Raw genomic sequence first — 14,045 nt, forward strand, 5'->3', positions numbered from 1 at the left:
GTAGAAAAATTGACATCAGATCCCATTAGAAAGTGATGATTTTCTTGTCTATGAAAACTAATATTTCTATATTTAGAAAAAAATTGAAATAAAAATTATGTGTGCAAATGCTTGATATGCCTTTTTAAAAACACAGTGTTTTCAACTTCATTTCTTGTATTTGTTTTTAAAGAGTAAATTTAAGGGCTGTTTTTTGAAGAATGCTGAGTCACTACAGTGGTAGGTAGTGGGATATAGGAAAACAGTCCCAGATTTGAAACATATTCTGTTCCCGCCCCCCCCCCCCGCCCCCACCAAATGTTCACAACTCATTAGGTTAACTCTACTGACTTCATCTTTTGAAATAAAATTCTTACAGCATCTACTTAGTACCTTGTAATGACCTATATGGGAAAAGAATGTAAAAAAGAGTAGTTATATGTATATGTATAACTGAATCACATTGCTATACCCCTGAAACTAGTACAACATTATAAATCAACTATGCTCCAATAAAAATTTAAAAAAATTATCAGTTAAATTTAAAAGTAAATAAAATGCTTACAGTAGCATCCAGTGATTATATCTTTGTTAGATTCTTAAGCTTGCCAGTGTTTGCCTGAGGACTGTAAGGTATGACCAGAAAATGAAAAACACATCTGAACATTCTTTTTGAGAAGATGGTAACTTGCCTCCTTTGCTTTCCATTTAGAAATAAGACTTATAAGTTTTATAGTAATTTGGCTCAGTATCTAGGAAGCACTTTGCTGAATAGTTTGTTGTTGTTATTTAGTCGCTAATATCTGACTCTTGCGAGCCAATGGACTGTAGCCCTCCAGGCTCCTCAGTCCGTGGGGGTTCTCCAGGCAAGAATACTGGAGTGGGTTGCCATTTCCCTCTCCAGAGGATCTTCCTGACCCAGGGATCGAACCCACATCTCCTGCACTGGCAGGCAGAATATTACCTCTTTGCAGATTTTCATAATCTCCAAATTAGAATACAAACTAGGATACTATCCCTTTAAAAAAAAATTCCCGTGCAGGAAAAATGGCATCCTACCTTCTTTTTTTATTCAGTTTCTGATTAGTATAATATATACAACATTGTATACAACAACCCTCTGCCCAGTCCATACATTCTTGGAAGAAATTTCAACTTAAACGGGAGACTGGGTTATTAAAATTGGTTTTCCAATTTTTAAGTTATGGAGTTTGAAAAATAAAGTACCTAAAAATGGTACTGTTTTATCACTTAATATAGCAATGCAGTATGTTTTTTTCAGGGAAAACTCCCTAGGAATTTCAATTCCATAATTATAATTTCCATATTAGATGCTGACAAGCATGTGGTTATTATCCATTTACATTGTTTGGAACAGCAGAATGAAAACATAAAAGTTTAGTATCTTTTTTGTTCGTGACAGACAGTTGACATCAGCATGCTGTATTTTTTGTCCCTCTCACTGTCAGTCAGTTTGAAACCACTTTAAACGTTACTCGCAGTTCTGGTAATCATCTAGTTTGTGTTGCTACCCTGAGATGCTCCTGGATGTGATATCTAGCAGCACTGTCAGAGTTCGCTTTCATTCCTAGGGTTTCTGAACAAATGGGGGCCTGGGTTTCACCAGCGCTACTATCAAGTTGAATTGGCTGATGAAGTGAGGATTCATGTTCCTTTATCAGCATTGCAAATACACTACTCCCCTCACTTCTCCATTCTGTGCCTCATTGTGGAAGTTAATACCTTAAACCCGAAAGGCATCTCTGCAAAATTATTTCACACTTCATATTCTTATAGTTAAGAAAGACGAAGGTTTTGCATCTTAAAATGATGCATGTGTGCGTGTGTGTGCGTGTGTGTGTGTGTGTGTGTGTGTGTGTGTGTGTGCGCGCGCGCGCGCGCGGTAGGTTACTTCAGTTGTGTCTGACTCTGTGAACTGTAGCCCAGTGGAGCTGAGAGGGCAGTCTGGCTTCCCTGACTCAGGAAAACCGAGATGAGGGTCAGGACACTCATCGTTGGGCCAGCAGGAGCATCACATGGGAAACACGAAAACAAGGCAGAGAAAATAGTGGTGATGAGCAAATAGTGATGAACTTCGCTATTTTCTTCTTTCTTAAAATCTAAGGAGAGTTTTCAAAATAAGCATTAGCTATGGTTACTTAAAACCTTATCTCAATGACATACAGGTGAACTATGGCAAGAGAAGAGAAAATTCTTCTTTTCTTTGATCGTGGGGATAAGAAAATAGAAAATAAAATAGTGAGGTTAAATGTTTTTGAGTTAAAAAAATGTCCAACTATAACAATTGTAAAAACTCAAGGATGCAAGAAAAATGTGAAGAGGAGGAAAAATAATTAGAACACCTTCTCCCCACCCACCATTGTTAATATTTTAGCATATTTTGTACTGTCTCTTTTGGGGTATGTTTTTCTTCACCTGCTATCCCTCATGTATAATTTTGTGTGGTGCTTTTCTGGCTTACCATCGAATCATAAGTATTTCACATGCCATATGTTTATAAATATAATGTTTACTATTTGATGATTATGCCTTAGCTGATCTCACTATGGATTCCTATAAATACCCAAATTGACATGTGTGTATTTATAATCTTTGTAAATAAGAGATATGGTGGATATTTTGTCCATAAGCGTTTATCTACATTTTATATAATTCTCATTTAATGAATTTCTAGACCTGGAAATATAAGATGGATAATAAGCAGATTTTAAGAAGGAAAGTAAATATTAGGAACATTTAAAGGAGATGGAGGGCATTTCAAAAACCTCGCACTTTTAGCCTTTTGTCCTAGAGTCTTGAAGTGTACATTTTTCTTTACAGAAATTATTTTCCTTGCTATGACTTTGGAGACTTCTTGACTCATCTTTTTATGCAAATTGTGGAGTTAAGTTTCAAGTAAGACAGCACGCAATATCTGGGTTAGAGTCACTGTACCATTTTCTGCTATTTCTGTTTCTTGCTAAACCTTCTAACTCAGGGCTGTATTTCCAGTCTCTTTAAAATTTCCTAGAATTTCTCTTAAATGTCACTTATTTTAATAGCTTAGCAGTGGCATTGCTGCTTTCTGGCAGCGTCCTGATAGCAGCATCAAAGCAAAGAGCTAAAATTTTACTCACTTTGATTGATGAGCTCATTTTGTTACAGAGGACAAATTGGATTTTTTTAATACTGGTAATAAAAATTAATGTGCGATGTTGCTTTTCAAATGTTATTGGATCTCTGCCTTAATATGGGTTTCAGCATTAAAAGTGCTAACAGATAACTTGACCAGAAAGTTACCTCCTTCCCCTTTTATCTACCCTCAAATTAAAAGGTGCTTTCCTAATTTTTTCATCCCAGTATATTTATGTGTGTATTATATCTGTATTGACTGAAATAGGGTTGAGGGCTGTGGAGAGAGCAGTGCGGTGAGATAATAATCTGTGTTTCAATTTTCCATCTAATTATGATGTCTATTTCTTTTTTATTTTAGCACCTCCAAGATTTACGCGAACTCCCGTTGACCAGACAGGGGTCTCTGGCGGAGTCGCCTCCTTCATTTGCCAAGCTACAGGAGACCCAAGACCTAAAATTGTCTGGAACAAAAAAGGAAAGAAAGTCAGCAATCAGAGATTTGAGGTATTAGGTCCATTGTTCTGTTTCTCTGGGGGAAGAAGGTATCTGTTGGAGTTTGGTCTGTATGTTACTTGTTTTACTCTGATACAAGATGTTATAATCACTGAGATGTGTCATTCTTTATGTTGTTTTGGATGGAAAAGTTCACTCTAAGTGGCTCTGACTTTTTTAAAAAGAGAATTTGATGGTTCATAAGACTGTTATCCTCCTTGTATCAGGGCTCAAATAGTGTCGTTAACATCCATCTGTAACCTCGTTTTCAGACTGCTTCCCCTTAAGAGGGCAAGATGCAGTCTCCCATCCTCCCACGTCTAAGACTAGAGGATGAGTGAGAACTTCCTCTGCTATTGGACCTTTCTGAGTTACGTGTTCATTCCAGAACCAATCTTTGTGAACAGCTGGATGGTACAGGCTGACTAAGTTAATCAGAATATACCTGAGTTACTGGGAATGAATTCAGTTCCATTCAACCCTGTGGTTTGAAATGAAGGAGCAGTGTTTTCCTAAAGGGAATTCAAGTTCCTGTAATCTAGAAGGAGAATGGATACTGGCCAGCAAGTTTAGTTAACCACTATACTTCACACCTGTGTTTTAAAAGTAGCACGGACTAGAATGAGAACTTTTGCTCCAGTGCGTTTGTATAAAGAACTGCTCTGGAAGAAGCATACTCAAACAGGTTGATAGTTGATAAACCTGTTGAAGAAATCAGTTGCATTACTCAAGAAAGCTCAGTGCACTGAAGATGGTAAAACAGACATCAGATATTGTTTCTGCAGGGTGTTTTGAAGAAGCCTTATGATATATAAATTTACTCATTCTGGAGGTGTAAAATAGGTGATAAGCTGCACAGAAGAGAATTAGAAGAAGCATACAACATCATGCCTGTAATTTATAGACTGGTTCTTATAGGGTACTGGAACCTCCAGCTAATACTTAATATAACATTCAGTTCCTCCTACATGAGTTTCTGGTCTACTTCATAGCCTAATTTACATTTTGGCAAATTAAAGTTATTCCCAGTTAAAAGAAATATAGCAGCTACAAAACTCAGAACATTGAGATTTTACTCATTTTTCAACAGTTCTCACAGAGAAATAAATGGACCAAATGCATAAAGGGCCTAATTAATTACACTGGTAAAATTAAAATCTGGACTGTAATTTATAAATGATAATTTAAAATTGTGTTTGAAGATCAATATTTATAATGATTTAAACATAAAAGAATATCTTAATCTTTAAGAAACATTTCCTACATCATATAGAAAAAGATGTGTAGGTATGTAACCTCTGGTGCACATAGACTTTTTAGTCTAAATTAAATTGAACTTTTTTGTCAAAGAGAATTTTGACATCAGGCTTGCTAGTAATGATGACTTCTTGACAAACTCTTGTAACAAAGATTAAATTATAATAGTAAACATTTTAATGCACGGATTCTGCTCAGTACATAAGTCCTAATGAGCATCATATAAGCACATCCAGAAAAAATTAATCGTTTTAACACAAAGCAGATATATCAAATAATATTGAGTCTTGGGCTGTGAATCTTTAGTGTCTGTAACAGTATATTGTCTTTTTTGGTTTCACTGGTTTCTAAAGCCCGTGAGAGTGTGAGTGCGGCTGATTTTGTTACGCCTTCTGTCTCCACTGGCAAGTATAGCATCTGGCCTAGAGATGCTATAATCAATACCAGGTGTTAAATAGGATTTTCAAATTGGAAATTACAACATTAGCACCTAATGGGGTGCTAATATGGGGTATACAGTTCTTTTGTTGAACTGTTCAGGCCTAAGCCTAGGAAATAGTTCTGAAATATAATTATACAATGACAGGTAACAATGAATCAAAAGTTATTAAGAGATTAGATACTGAGTTCTCATCACAAGAAGAAAAAAAATTATTTTCTTATATCTATATGAGATGATGGATGTTAACTAAACTTATTGTAGTAATCATATCACCATATATGTAAATCAAACTTTCATTCTGTACACCTTAAACTTTATGCAGTGATGTATGTCAGATATTTCTCAATAAGACCAAAAAAATCAAAATCAAAATTAGTATTAAAAATGTTTAAACCCTTCTCTACATTAACCCACGGGAATTCTCTCACCACACACATGCGCGCGTGCACACACACACACACACACACACACACATGTATATATTAAATTAGGGCATATTTGACAAAAAATTCAGTCTCAAAGTAACTTTAAAACTTTATTCTCCCAAGATGCATAGTAGATTCCTTCTAAAATGTGTGATATTTTTAATAGAGTTGAAACTAAATTCTGGTACTTTGAGAAGTGGGACATTTGGCTATCTCTGTGAATTTAGAACATAAATGGAATGTGAAAAGGACTTGAAATGGATATATTTTAAAAACTTTCAATCCCTTTTTCCCCATATGTTGACACTTATACACAAAATCTGGGATTGAGCATCTTGTAAATATATTTACAAGGCATTCTTTATTCACAGTTTTTTAAGCACATGGATGTATTATTCATAGGGAAATGGGAAAAAAAAAACAAAACCAGAATCTCAGTGAACAGATTAAAAAAAAAAAACCATCATAGTTAGAGAAAAGTATAGGACTACGGTTTTGTGTACATATTTATCAGTATCTTCATATTATCATATCATTATCAATATCATCATCATATCCTCAATATCAATGTCCTCATCATTTTTTAAAAGTACTATTTGAATTTGGTGACAAATACCTAAGATTACTTAACTGTTTCAGAGTACAGTCCATAATGATAGTGAATTCAGGCTTACTGTTTAGAACATTAAATTTTCTGCCTACTGAAGCAAGCCTCCATTTTACAGCAAGAATGCCCTAAAAATGCAGAAAATGCTAAGCTAGAATAAATACTGGAATGATTTATTGCAAAGTTAATGCATGCCATCAGTCTCTTGGGCTGTGAAAGACATCTCATTGGCTGCCTAAGTACTAGATTTATGCAGTTTCTCTTCATGGTTTGCTCATCTATACTGTTTAGGATGAGACATTTTAAAGCAGAATAGCTATCAGTGGTGGCATGCATTATCTCTTCACCTTACGTTTCAGTTACTGAATGGGTCCACATGTGCATTTGTACTATCAAAGACAGAATAATTTAAGAAGTTTACCCATCACAGCAGCATGTTTCTTGCAGAATTAATGCCAGGATCACAGTGCCCTAGATACACATACTGGCGTATTTTCATGAGTAAACCCTGGATGGATTTTTGTAGTGACAAGAAATCTACATTTTTTGCATATGTAGTTTCATGTCTTTCCATCGTTCAGTATAGGACTCATTACATTAGCCCAGTTATTCTGTTTCATCACTGCATCAAAATGTAGTCACAAAATGCTTCCGAGTTTACTGTGAGCCTAATGGCTGGTCCACCGCTGCATGAGGAGGTTTAACTGAGACGTAGATGATAGTAACAACACCTGTGACAGCTATTGTTTCCTCTAATAGGTAATAGAGTTTGACGATGGATCTGGATCAGTGCTCAGAATACAGCCCTTACGGACTCCACGTGACGAGGCCATTTATGAATGTGTGGCCTCGAATAACGTGGGAGAAATCAGTGTGTCCACCAGACTCACAGTTTTACGTGGTAAGTATTAAAGTACAAAGCTGCTGCTTGTGTCACTGTTGAAATTCTGAACCCCAAGTATTCTTTCACAGGATCATTGAGAAGACTAGCATTGTCATGTCACTTAATTGGAAAATGTATGGAAGTCAAATACTTGTTAGGGTCAAACTTTAAATAGACGGTGGGCGCTTTCTCTCATAAGACTTAAAAACTGCTAGTCAGGGAGAGGAAAAAAAAAAAAAGAGAAGTACTGATTTCAAATGTCAGATACCATTTTGATTTTTGGTAAAGAATCTCGAAAGCAAGCAGGTTATGTTCCTCTTTTGCCTGTTAACTTCACTCCTGTGTGGATTTTTCATATATTGGTCAGCAACTACTTTTGGAAATTACCAAAACTGACATTGATGCTTATAAAATTAAAGGGATATCTTCTACCTAAAGATGATTGATATTAATGAGAAGAATCATGAATGACAAATATACTTTTCTTATGTCAAAAAACTAGTTTTCTTCCTGATTTTATATTTCTTGAACTAATATCTGTTGGTGCAAAGGGATTGGAAACAGTGTATATACCTTCTGTGTTTCCAGCTATGTGGCTTATGCAATTTGTCCAAAGCATGGGATGATTTGCCAGCTCTTTAGTTCAGTGTGTCTGCTTTCAAGACTTCCTTTAGAATGGCAGTGGAAAAGAAGAAAGACTAGTGATGAATAATATTGTGTTGTATAAAACACATATAATTTGGTCTTCTGAGTAGAGATAAGGACATAGCCTAATTGGGTTTCAGCCAGAGATGATATTTCTAGATGAACTCTACTGTGCCTTTGTTTCTTCCTTTCTCATACAAACCTGCATTTGTCCATTTGTTTCCTTTGTATTGCTTTGAAATTCACTTTGCGTGACTCCACAATTTAGGAGAATAGCCTTCAGATGAGAATTAGAGAGAAGAGACCATAATTAAATAATCTTAGAGAAACATATATAGATTAAGAACATTTCTCCTCCATTCTGTCTCCCCCAGCTTTGAGAGATATATTTTCTTTGTATGTTTAATAAAACCAAAAACATTTCTTTTAAGATCTACTTAGTACCAGAATTAATCAATCTGAGAAGCCTAGAAAAGAAGATTTATGTATACATCCTAAAATGTGTTTTAAGTAATAGGAACATCTTACTAAGTCTTAGGGGAAATATTGATCAAGTAGATAAAGATCTTTGAACTTTGTATAACAGAATGCTACTTAAAAACAAGCAAGTCAGGTGTGAGGTACATTTCTTGTCATGACGATAAGCTGTGTTCAATATAGAATGTTCTCTGTCCCTCTATAAACACACAGCAGATTCATGTCAATGTATGGCAAAACCAATACAGTATTGTAAAGTAAAATATAGGAAAATAAATAAATAAATAAAATATTTGAAAATAAAATTAAATGCATGGTTAGGCTTATAAACAAGAAAGGTATTTCCAGGTACTGAAAACAAAGAGAGAACCTCCAAATAAAAGACAGTTTGTAATCTTACAAACCAAGATAATAGCGAAATGGACTATATGATACAGGGCTGGTGATTTAACTCTCCAGTATGACACAGCTCTATATTAAATAGGATGGTGGGAAGAAGAGCTAGATCAGCTTTCTGTGTAAGATAAGAATTCTAGCACTATTTCTATAGTACAATACTTAGAACTCAGAAGCTAATGAAAAAGCTGGTTAGAAACAGTGAATCCCATGGAGTGTGGAGCATGCAGCCATGTAAGGATCCACCCAGTTAAAGACGCCTCCACAGTCCAGGACATACAACCCCAGATAAGGTCATTTATTCACAGACGGGCTCATTGGTATTCATTCTAATAAAACATGAATGCCAGTTTCAACACACGAGAGCCAGGAAGCCCAGTTGTTGAGAGTAGAAGTTATAGTCTGTGAAGTGTAGATAATTGAACTCTATGAATGGGTTCTAAAAGAAATGAATTTTGAATATTTGTAAGGGTAAAGAAAAGAGTAACATCTGTTAGGTAAAATAAGACATTAGCGGAAAAAGAGCAGTTAGGAGAAGCTAGATTTTGGAGTTGAAAGGAATCTTGAAGACTGTGTTTATATGGACTATAATATGTACTGATATGCATGTGTGCACATACTTGTGTATGTTCACATAAACTTAGATGAAAGATCCAAAGACTGTTGAGTAATTTGGGAGGAATATTCATACGGGGAGCAAAACCAGATTGATTTCTTGGTCTTTAAAAATTTTAATCTTCTCTTACTCACGTGGTTTATAACTAGTGCTATCATGTAGAAAATGTGTTACGAAGATGCAATCCAGTCAAGTTTATTAGAAACTTTTTTGGATGTTTTCACCTTCTGAGTTTCCTGAACAAACCCCTTAAGAGGAAGCAATGACAGTTGTTTGGTTTGACTTAATCTTTATGTGTTTGATGAAGACATTAATAAGAAATTGGAGGAAACTATCACTTGACATAGACCTGCATGTGGATTTATATTGTCCTTCCCTCCAGCTGATTGGGGTCCTCCCATCTCATCTGCTTTTATCCAGCTAGTTTCCCGTAAAGCAAATACATTTGAGATTTTAATTTGATCTTAGCTTTCTATGTGAATATCTGTCATATATAAGTACATTTGTATGAAAATTTATGACTCTAGTAAAGTACTTAAACCTTATTTTTTAAAGATTATTTTTAGCAATTTGGAAATGTTTCATGAGAAAAACTCAAAGATATTTTGGATAATGAAAAAGTAGTCTAAACATAACCTTAAAATAGAATATTTTCATGTATCCTTACAGGATGAAATAAGTGGGCTTGGGAAGTACCTTTGTTTCTTAGAGTTGCCTCTTTGTTTAAAATTTCTAAATAACTATTGGTAATCTTATTAGTAATAGTCTTTAAAAATATTCCAGTTGATAAACTGCATTTCTAGACTATGAATGTTGTAAACAGTTAACTAGATGAACATGAGGAGCTTTACCCTATAGTTGATGGGCACTATGCCCATTTTAAGTTCACTTTCCCTTGAAAATCATGTTGGCAGATACCCAAGCTCTCTGCTCTGCAGTGGGTGGAAACTGCTTTGCACTTTTTATCCATTGCCCCTTGTCTGATGCCCATTTTGTCCACATGGGTCATTTACTTTTTACCCACTTTGCTGACAGTGCCAAAAATGTGCCAGCTGTCGTGATGGGTTTTGTCTAAGTGGACTGGATGGAGAACACTAATTTATTTCACACAGGCCACTAGAGGACCTGATTAATTGGAGATTTAGTCATCTGACCTGTGCAACTAATGCAGAAGACACTGAAATAATACTCTGACCGCTCATGTGTATCGAAGGGAGTATTTCAGGGAAAACTTGCCCTGTGTAGCTCATTTCAAATTACCCTCATGCTGAAAAACTGTTTTCATAAGGAAGGATAACTTCAAACTCAGGCAGAACATGCCCCCCTGGAATGAGATGTTTGAGCAACTACCATTTATATGAGTAGACTGCAGTTCATAGAAGAAGTACTAAATGTGGTATTTATAGACTCCAGGTCGTTTATTGATTTATTTTGGTTGCCTTGCCTGTGGATACATAGGCAAATACCATCTCCCTAGTTCTATAGCACTTTAGGGGGCTGAGCAGAGCTGTCGTACATGTTTCTATCCTATGCAGAACTTTAAGAGGAGGCCTCACATCTCACTGAGAGGTTATTAAGGGCTGAGCCTTGCCTAATGTGGGATTCTACTGAGGACTTTGGATTTGATATTAGACTTCCAGTGAAGGGCAAAGTATAAGACCAGAGAAGGTGTTTTAAGAAGAGTGGTTATCATCCAGATGGAATTGGTTCTTTCTGAATCTTTGGTTCATGGGCCACCATTTCTTCCTGACCAAAGATATCAAGGGGAAAGCCTGAAAATTTGAGTAATGATATCCAGAGATGAAACTGTTCTTTCAGATACATCTTATCACCCACTGGTCAGGGAAAATGAGTTATCACCATCCATAGACTTTTCTTTCCTGTAAGAATCCAGGATCATATGCCTGTTTTAGGCAAGTAGAAAGACATCAAGAATCCTTTTTTTTCTTACTCACATAGCTCCCCTTCTCTAAGAGAAAGTTCTAGAAAAATTTAGTCAGCTCTCTGTGACTAAATATCATGTTGGTAATTTAGATTTTTTAAAATGTAGTAATCAGAAAATGGACATTTTGTCATCCAAAACTTCATGTACTGTGTCATTTTTCTAAATTTAGTGGATTGCTTTCTGAGATTTGCCCATTTTGAAATAATACTGCTCCTCAAACCCCCACCAGCACTACCATAACCAAACAGCACCTGTGTGTGCTCAGTCATGCCCAGCTCTGCGACCCCCTGGTCTGTGGCCTGCTAGGCTTCTCTGCCCATGGGATTTCCCAGGCAAGAATTCTGGAGTGGGTTGCCATTTCCCACTCCAGGGTATCTTCCCAACCCAAGGATCGAACCTGAGTCTCTTGCTTCTCCTGCATTGGCAGGTGGATTCTTTACCCCTGCACCGCCTGGCAAGCCCCACAACAAAACAGGGCATGATATACAAGATTGCTACTACTAGCTTATTCTGAGATCACATACTAAGTAAAATTATTGTCTACAAAAAGTTAGCTGACAAAATATGAGACAATTGAGTTGCTTAGTTTTACATATTTTAGGAATTGACACTTACATTTGAGGATCTACTCCGCATTAGTGCATCATAGTTTATGAATGATCACCATCAAGGCATAAGATAATACCCAAAGTCCCCAAGTTCAGGTCCCAAATAATTTGAGGCCCAACTCTGGCTAGTCCCCGAATTTCTGTGACATCTTGAGCAAACTTATTAACCTTCCTGTACTTGTGCTCATTTATTTATCTTGATGTCATGTGCATGGGGAAGGCATTGAACTGGTGATCTCTCAGATCTCTGCTCTCTGGCTTTCTATGTTTCAGTGACATCCCTTTTTCAGCAAGTCAGTTCTTGCAAGATGACAAAAATATGCTGCCTGAAGGCGACTGTTACTAATATAGTAAAACACACAGCTAGCATTTGGGTGAGACAGAAAAGGCATTTCATTGGGAAATGGAGAGAAATGTTTGCATAATATGTCTGTTTCAAAAAATGTAAGCCATTATAGCAGTTAAAAAAAAAAAAAACAGCTTTACCATCTTTCAGGGAGAAGGCAGTCGACTCTCTCTGCCATTGTTATACTACCCTGTGATCAGAATTAGCATGTTCATTACAGTTTCATTTTATTAATGCCTCTTTTTGAAGATGAACACAGTTGTCCCCGCTGTGAAAATGGTACTTTGTCGTTTATGTTATAAAGTGGTCTCGGCTGGGGATCCAGGCTAGGAACGTTAAAGAACAAAGCACAGCTGCTTGACTGTCACACAAAAAGATTTTTATGAAAGACTGAAACTAAAGGAAGGATGGCCAACACAGAACAAACGTGCTGACAATTATGGTACCAAGTGAAGATTATTTGGAAAGGTTTATAAAATAGTCTTCTACTTGGAATAAGTTGATACAACATTATAAAGCCTTCCTGACTACTGCATTTCCTGGCTGAAAAGAGGTGCAGAACCATATAAGTAAACAGAAACGTTTGACTTTCAGGAGTACTTACAAATAATTGTTCTCTACGTATAAGTATGTATCAATGTTGAGGAGGGCAGGAGCCCACATGCACAGTTCTGTGGAGATTCTAGGACCGAGAGACACTAAACCTGATAATATCCTGGAGAAAGTGCGTGTGTGAACTGAAGATGAAGATACTTATGTTTCCTTGTGATCAGTCTTTTATGGATCTTCCTGTTGGAGATGCATATTGCTTTATTTTAATCATTATCATTTGTTTTTCCCTGTTGGGGAAAGAGAGAGAATGGGTGCACTTGTGAGTTGTTGCATTTATGTGAGAGCACGTTTATACTTTTGGCTTCATATTATATCATTTAAGATAATTTAAAAATGAATATTGAGTCATATGAACATTTACTGTTGATTGGTTGGTTGATGGAGATGTGGAAATGTCAAGTTGGAAGGGAGTTTGGTGAACCAAAGAGAATCACTTACGTTTGATGGAATAAATCAATGTCTAGAAAGTTTGAAATGATTTTTTTCTTGGTCAGACAGCTAAGATTTCCTTTGGCTTTTACCCAGTCAGAAATAATCCTTGCTTTATTATTTTGTGACAATGTTTTCCAGCCCTTCAGATATCCCCTTTTGAGATATAAGAAGACAATTCACATTGTCCAGGAAGAACTGTGTTCTTCCAGCTTACCAGTCACAGACAAGCAGATATGAATGCAAATAGTGCTAAACATTCTCTGGATGTGTGAAGTGGGGAAACTCCACTTTGATGATGTATCATGGGGAGGTCTCTGAGTTGGGGCCTGAAACCTATGTAGGATTTTATCAGGCAGAGCTAGTATGAGAGGCTTTTAGGGATAAAGTTTCATGAGCATGCTTGCATACATAAGAAATTGCTAAATATTTGATGGTGGTTGTGAGTGGTATATTAGGGTTCTCCAGAGAAACAGAACCAATGTTAAGTGTATGCATATTTATACTTATTTTGTTTATATATGTAAAGAGATTTATTATATTGCATTAGCTCATACTATTAAGGAGGCTGGAGAAGGAAATGCTAACCCACTTCAGTATTCTTGCCTGAAGAATCCCACAGAGGAGCCTGGCTGGGTACAGTCCAGAGGGTCTCACAGAGTCGGATACAACTGAGCGACTAAACAACATTACGGAGGTTGACAACTCCTGAGGTCTGCAGGTTGAGTCAACAAGCTGGAGGTCCAGGAAA

At 36.4% G+C, this 14,045-nt stretch overlaps 1 protein-coding gene across 1 annotated transcript in view; it reads left to right on the forward strand.

The window, feature by feature from the left end:
* The window catches only part of PTPRD (protein tyrosine phosphatase receptor type D), a 440,423-nt gene that overhangs the window by 101,383 nt on the left and 324,995 nt on the right, over positions 1-14,045 (forward strand). Inside the window, exons 2-3 of the mRNA XM_052645411.1 lie at positions 3,473-3,618; positions 7,097-7,238. Of these exons, the coding sequence (XP_052501371.1) occupies positions 3,473-3,618; positions 7,097-7,238 (288 nt within the window). The remainder of the gene's footprint in view (positions 1-3,472; positions 3,619-7,096; positions 7,239-14,045) is intronic.

Source organism: Budorcas taxicolor, chromosome 8 (genome assembly GCF_023091745.1).
Source record: "Budorcas taxicolor isolate Tak-1 chromosome 8, Takin1.1, whole genome shotgun sequence".
In the NCBI taxonomy this organism is placed as follows: Eukaryota; Metazoa; Chordata; class Mammalia; order Artiodactyla; family Bovidae; genus Budorcas; species Budorcas taxicolor.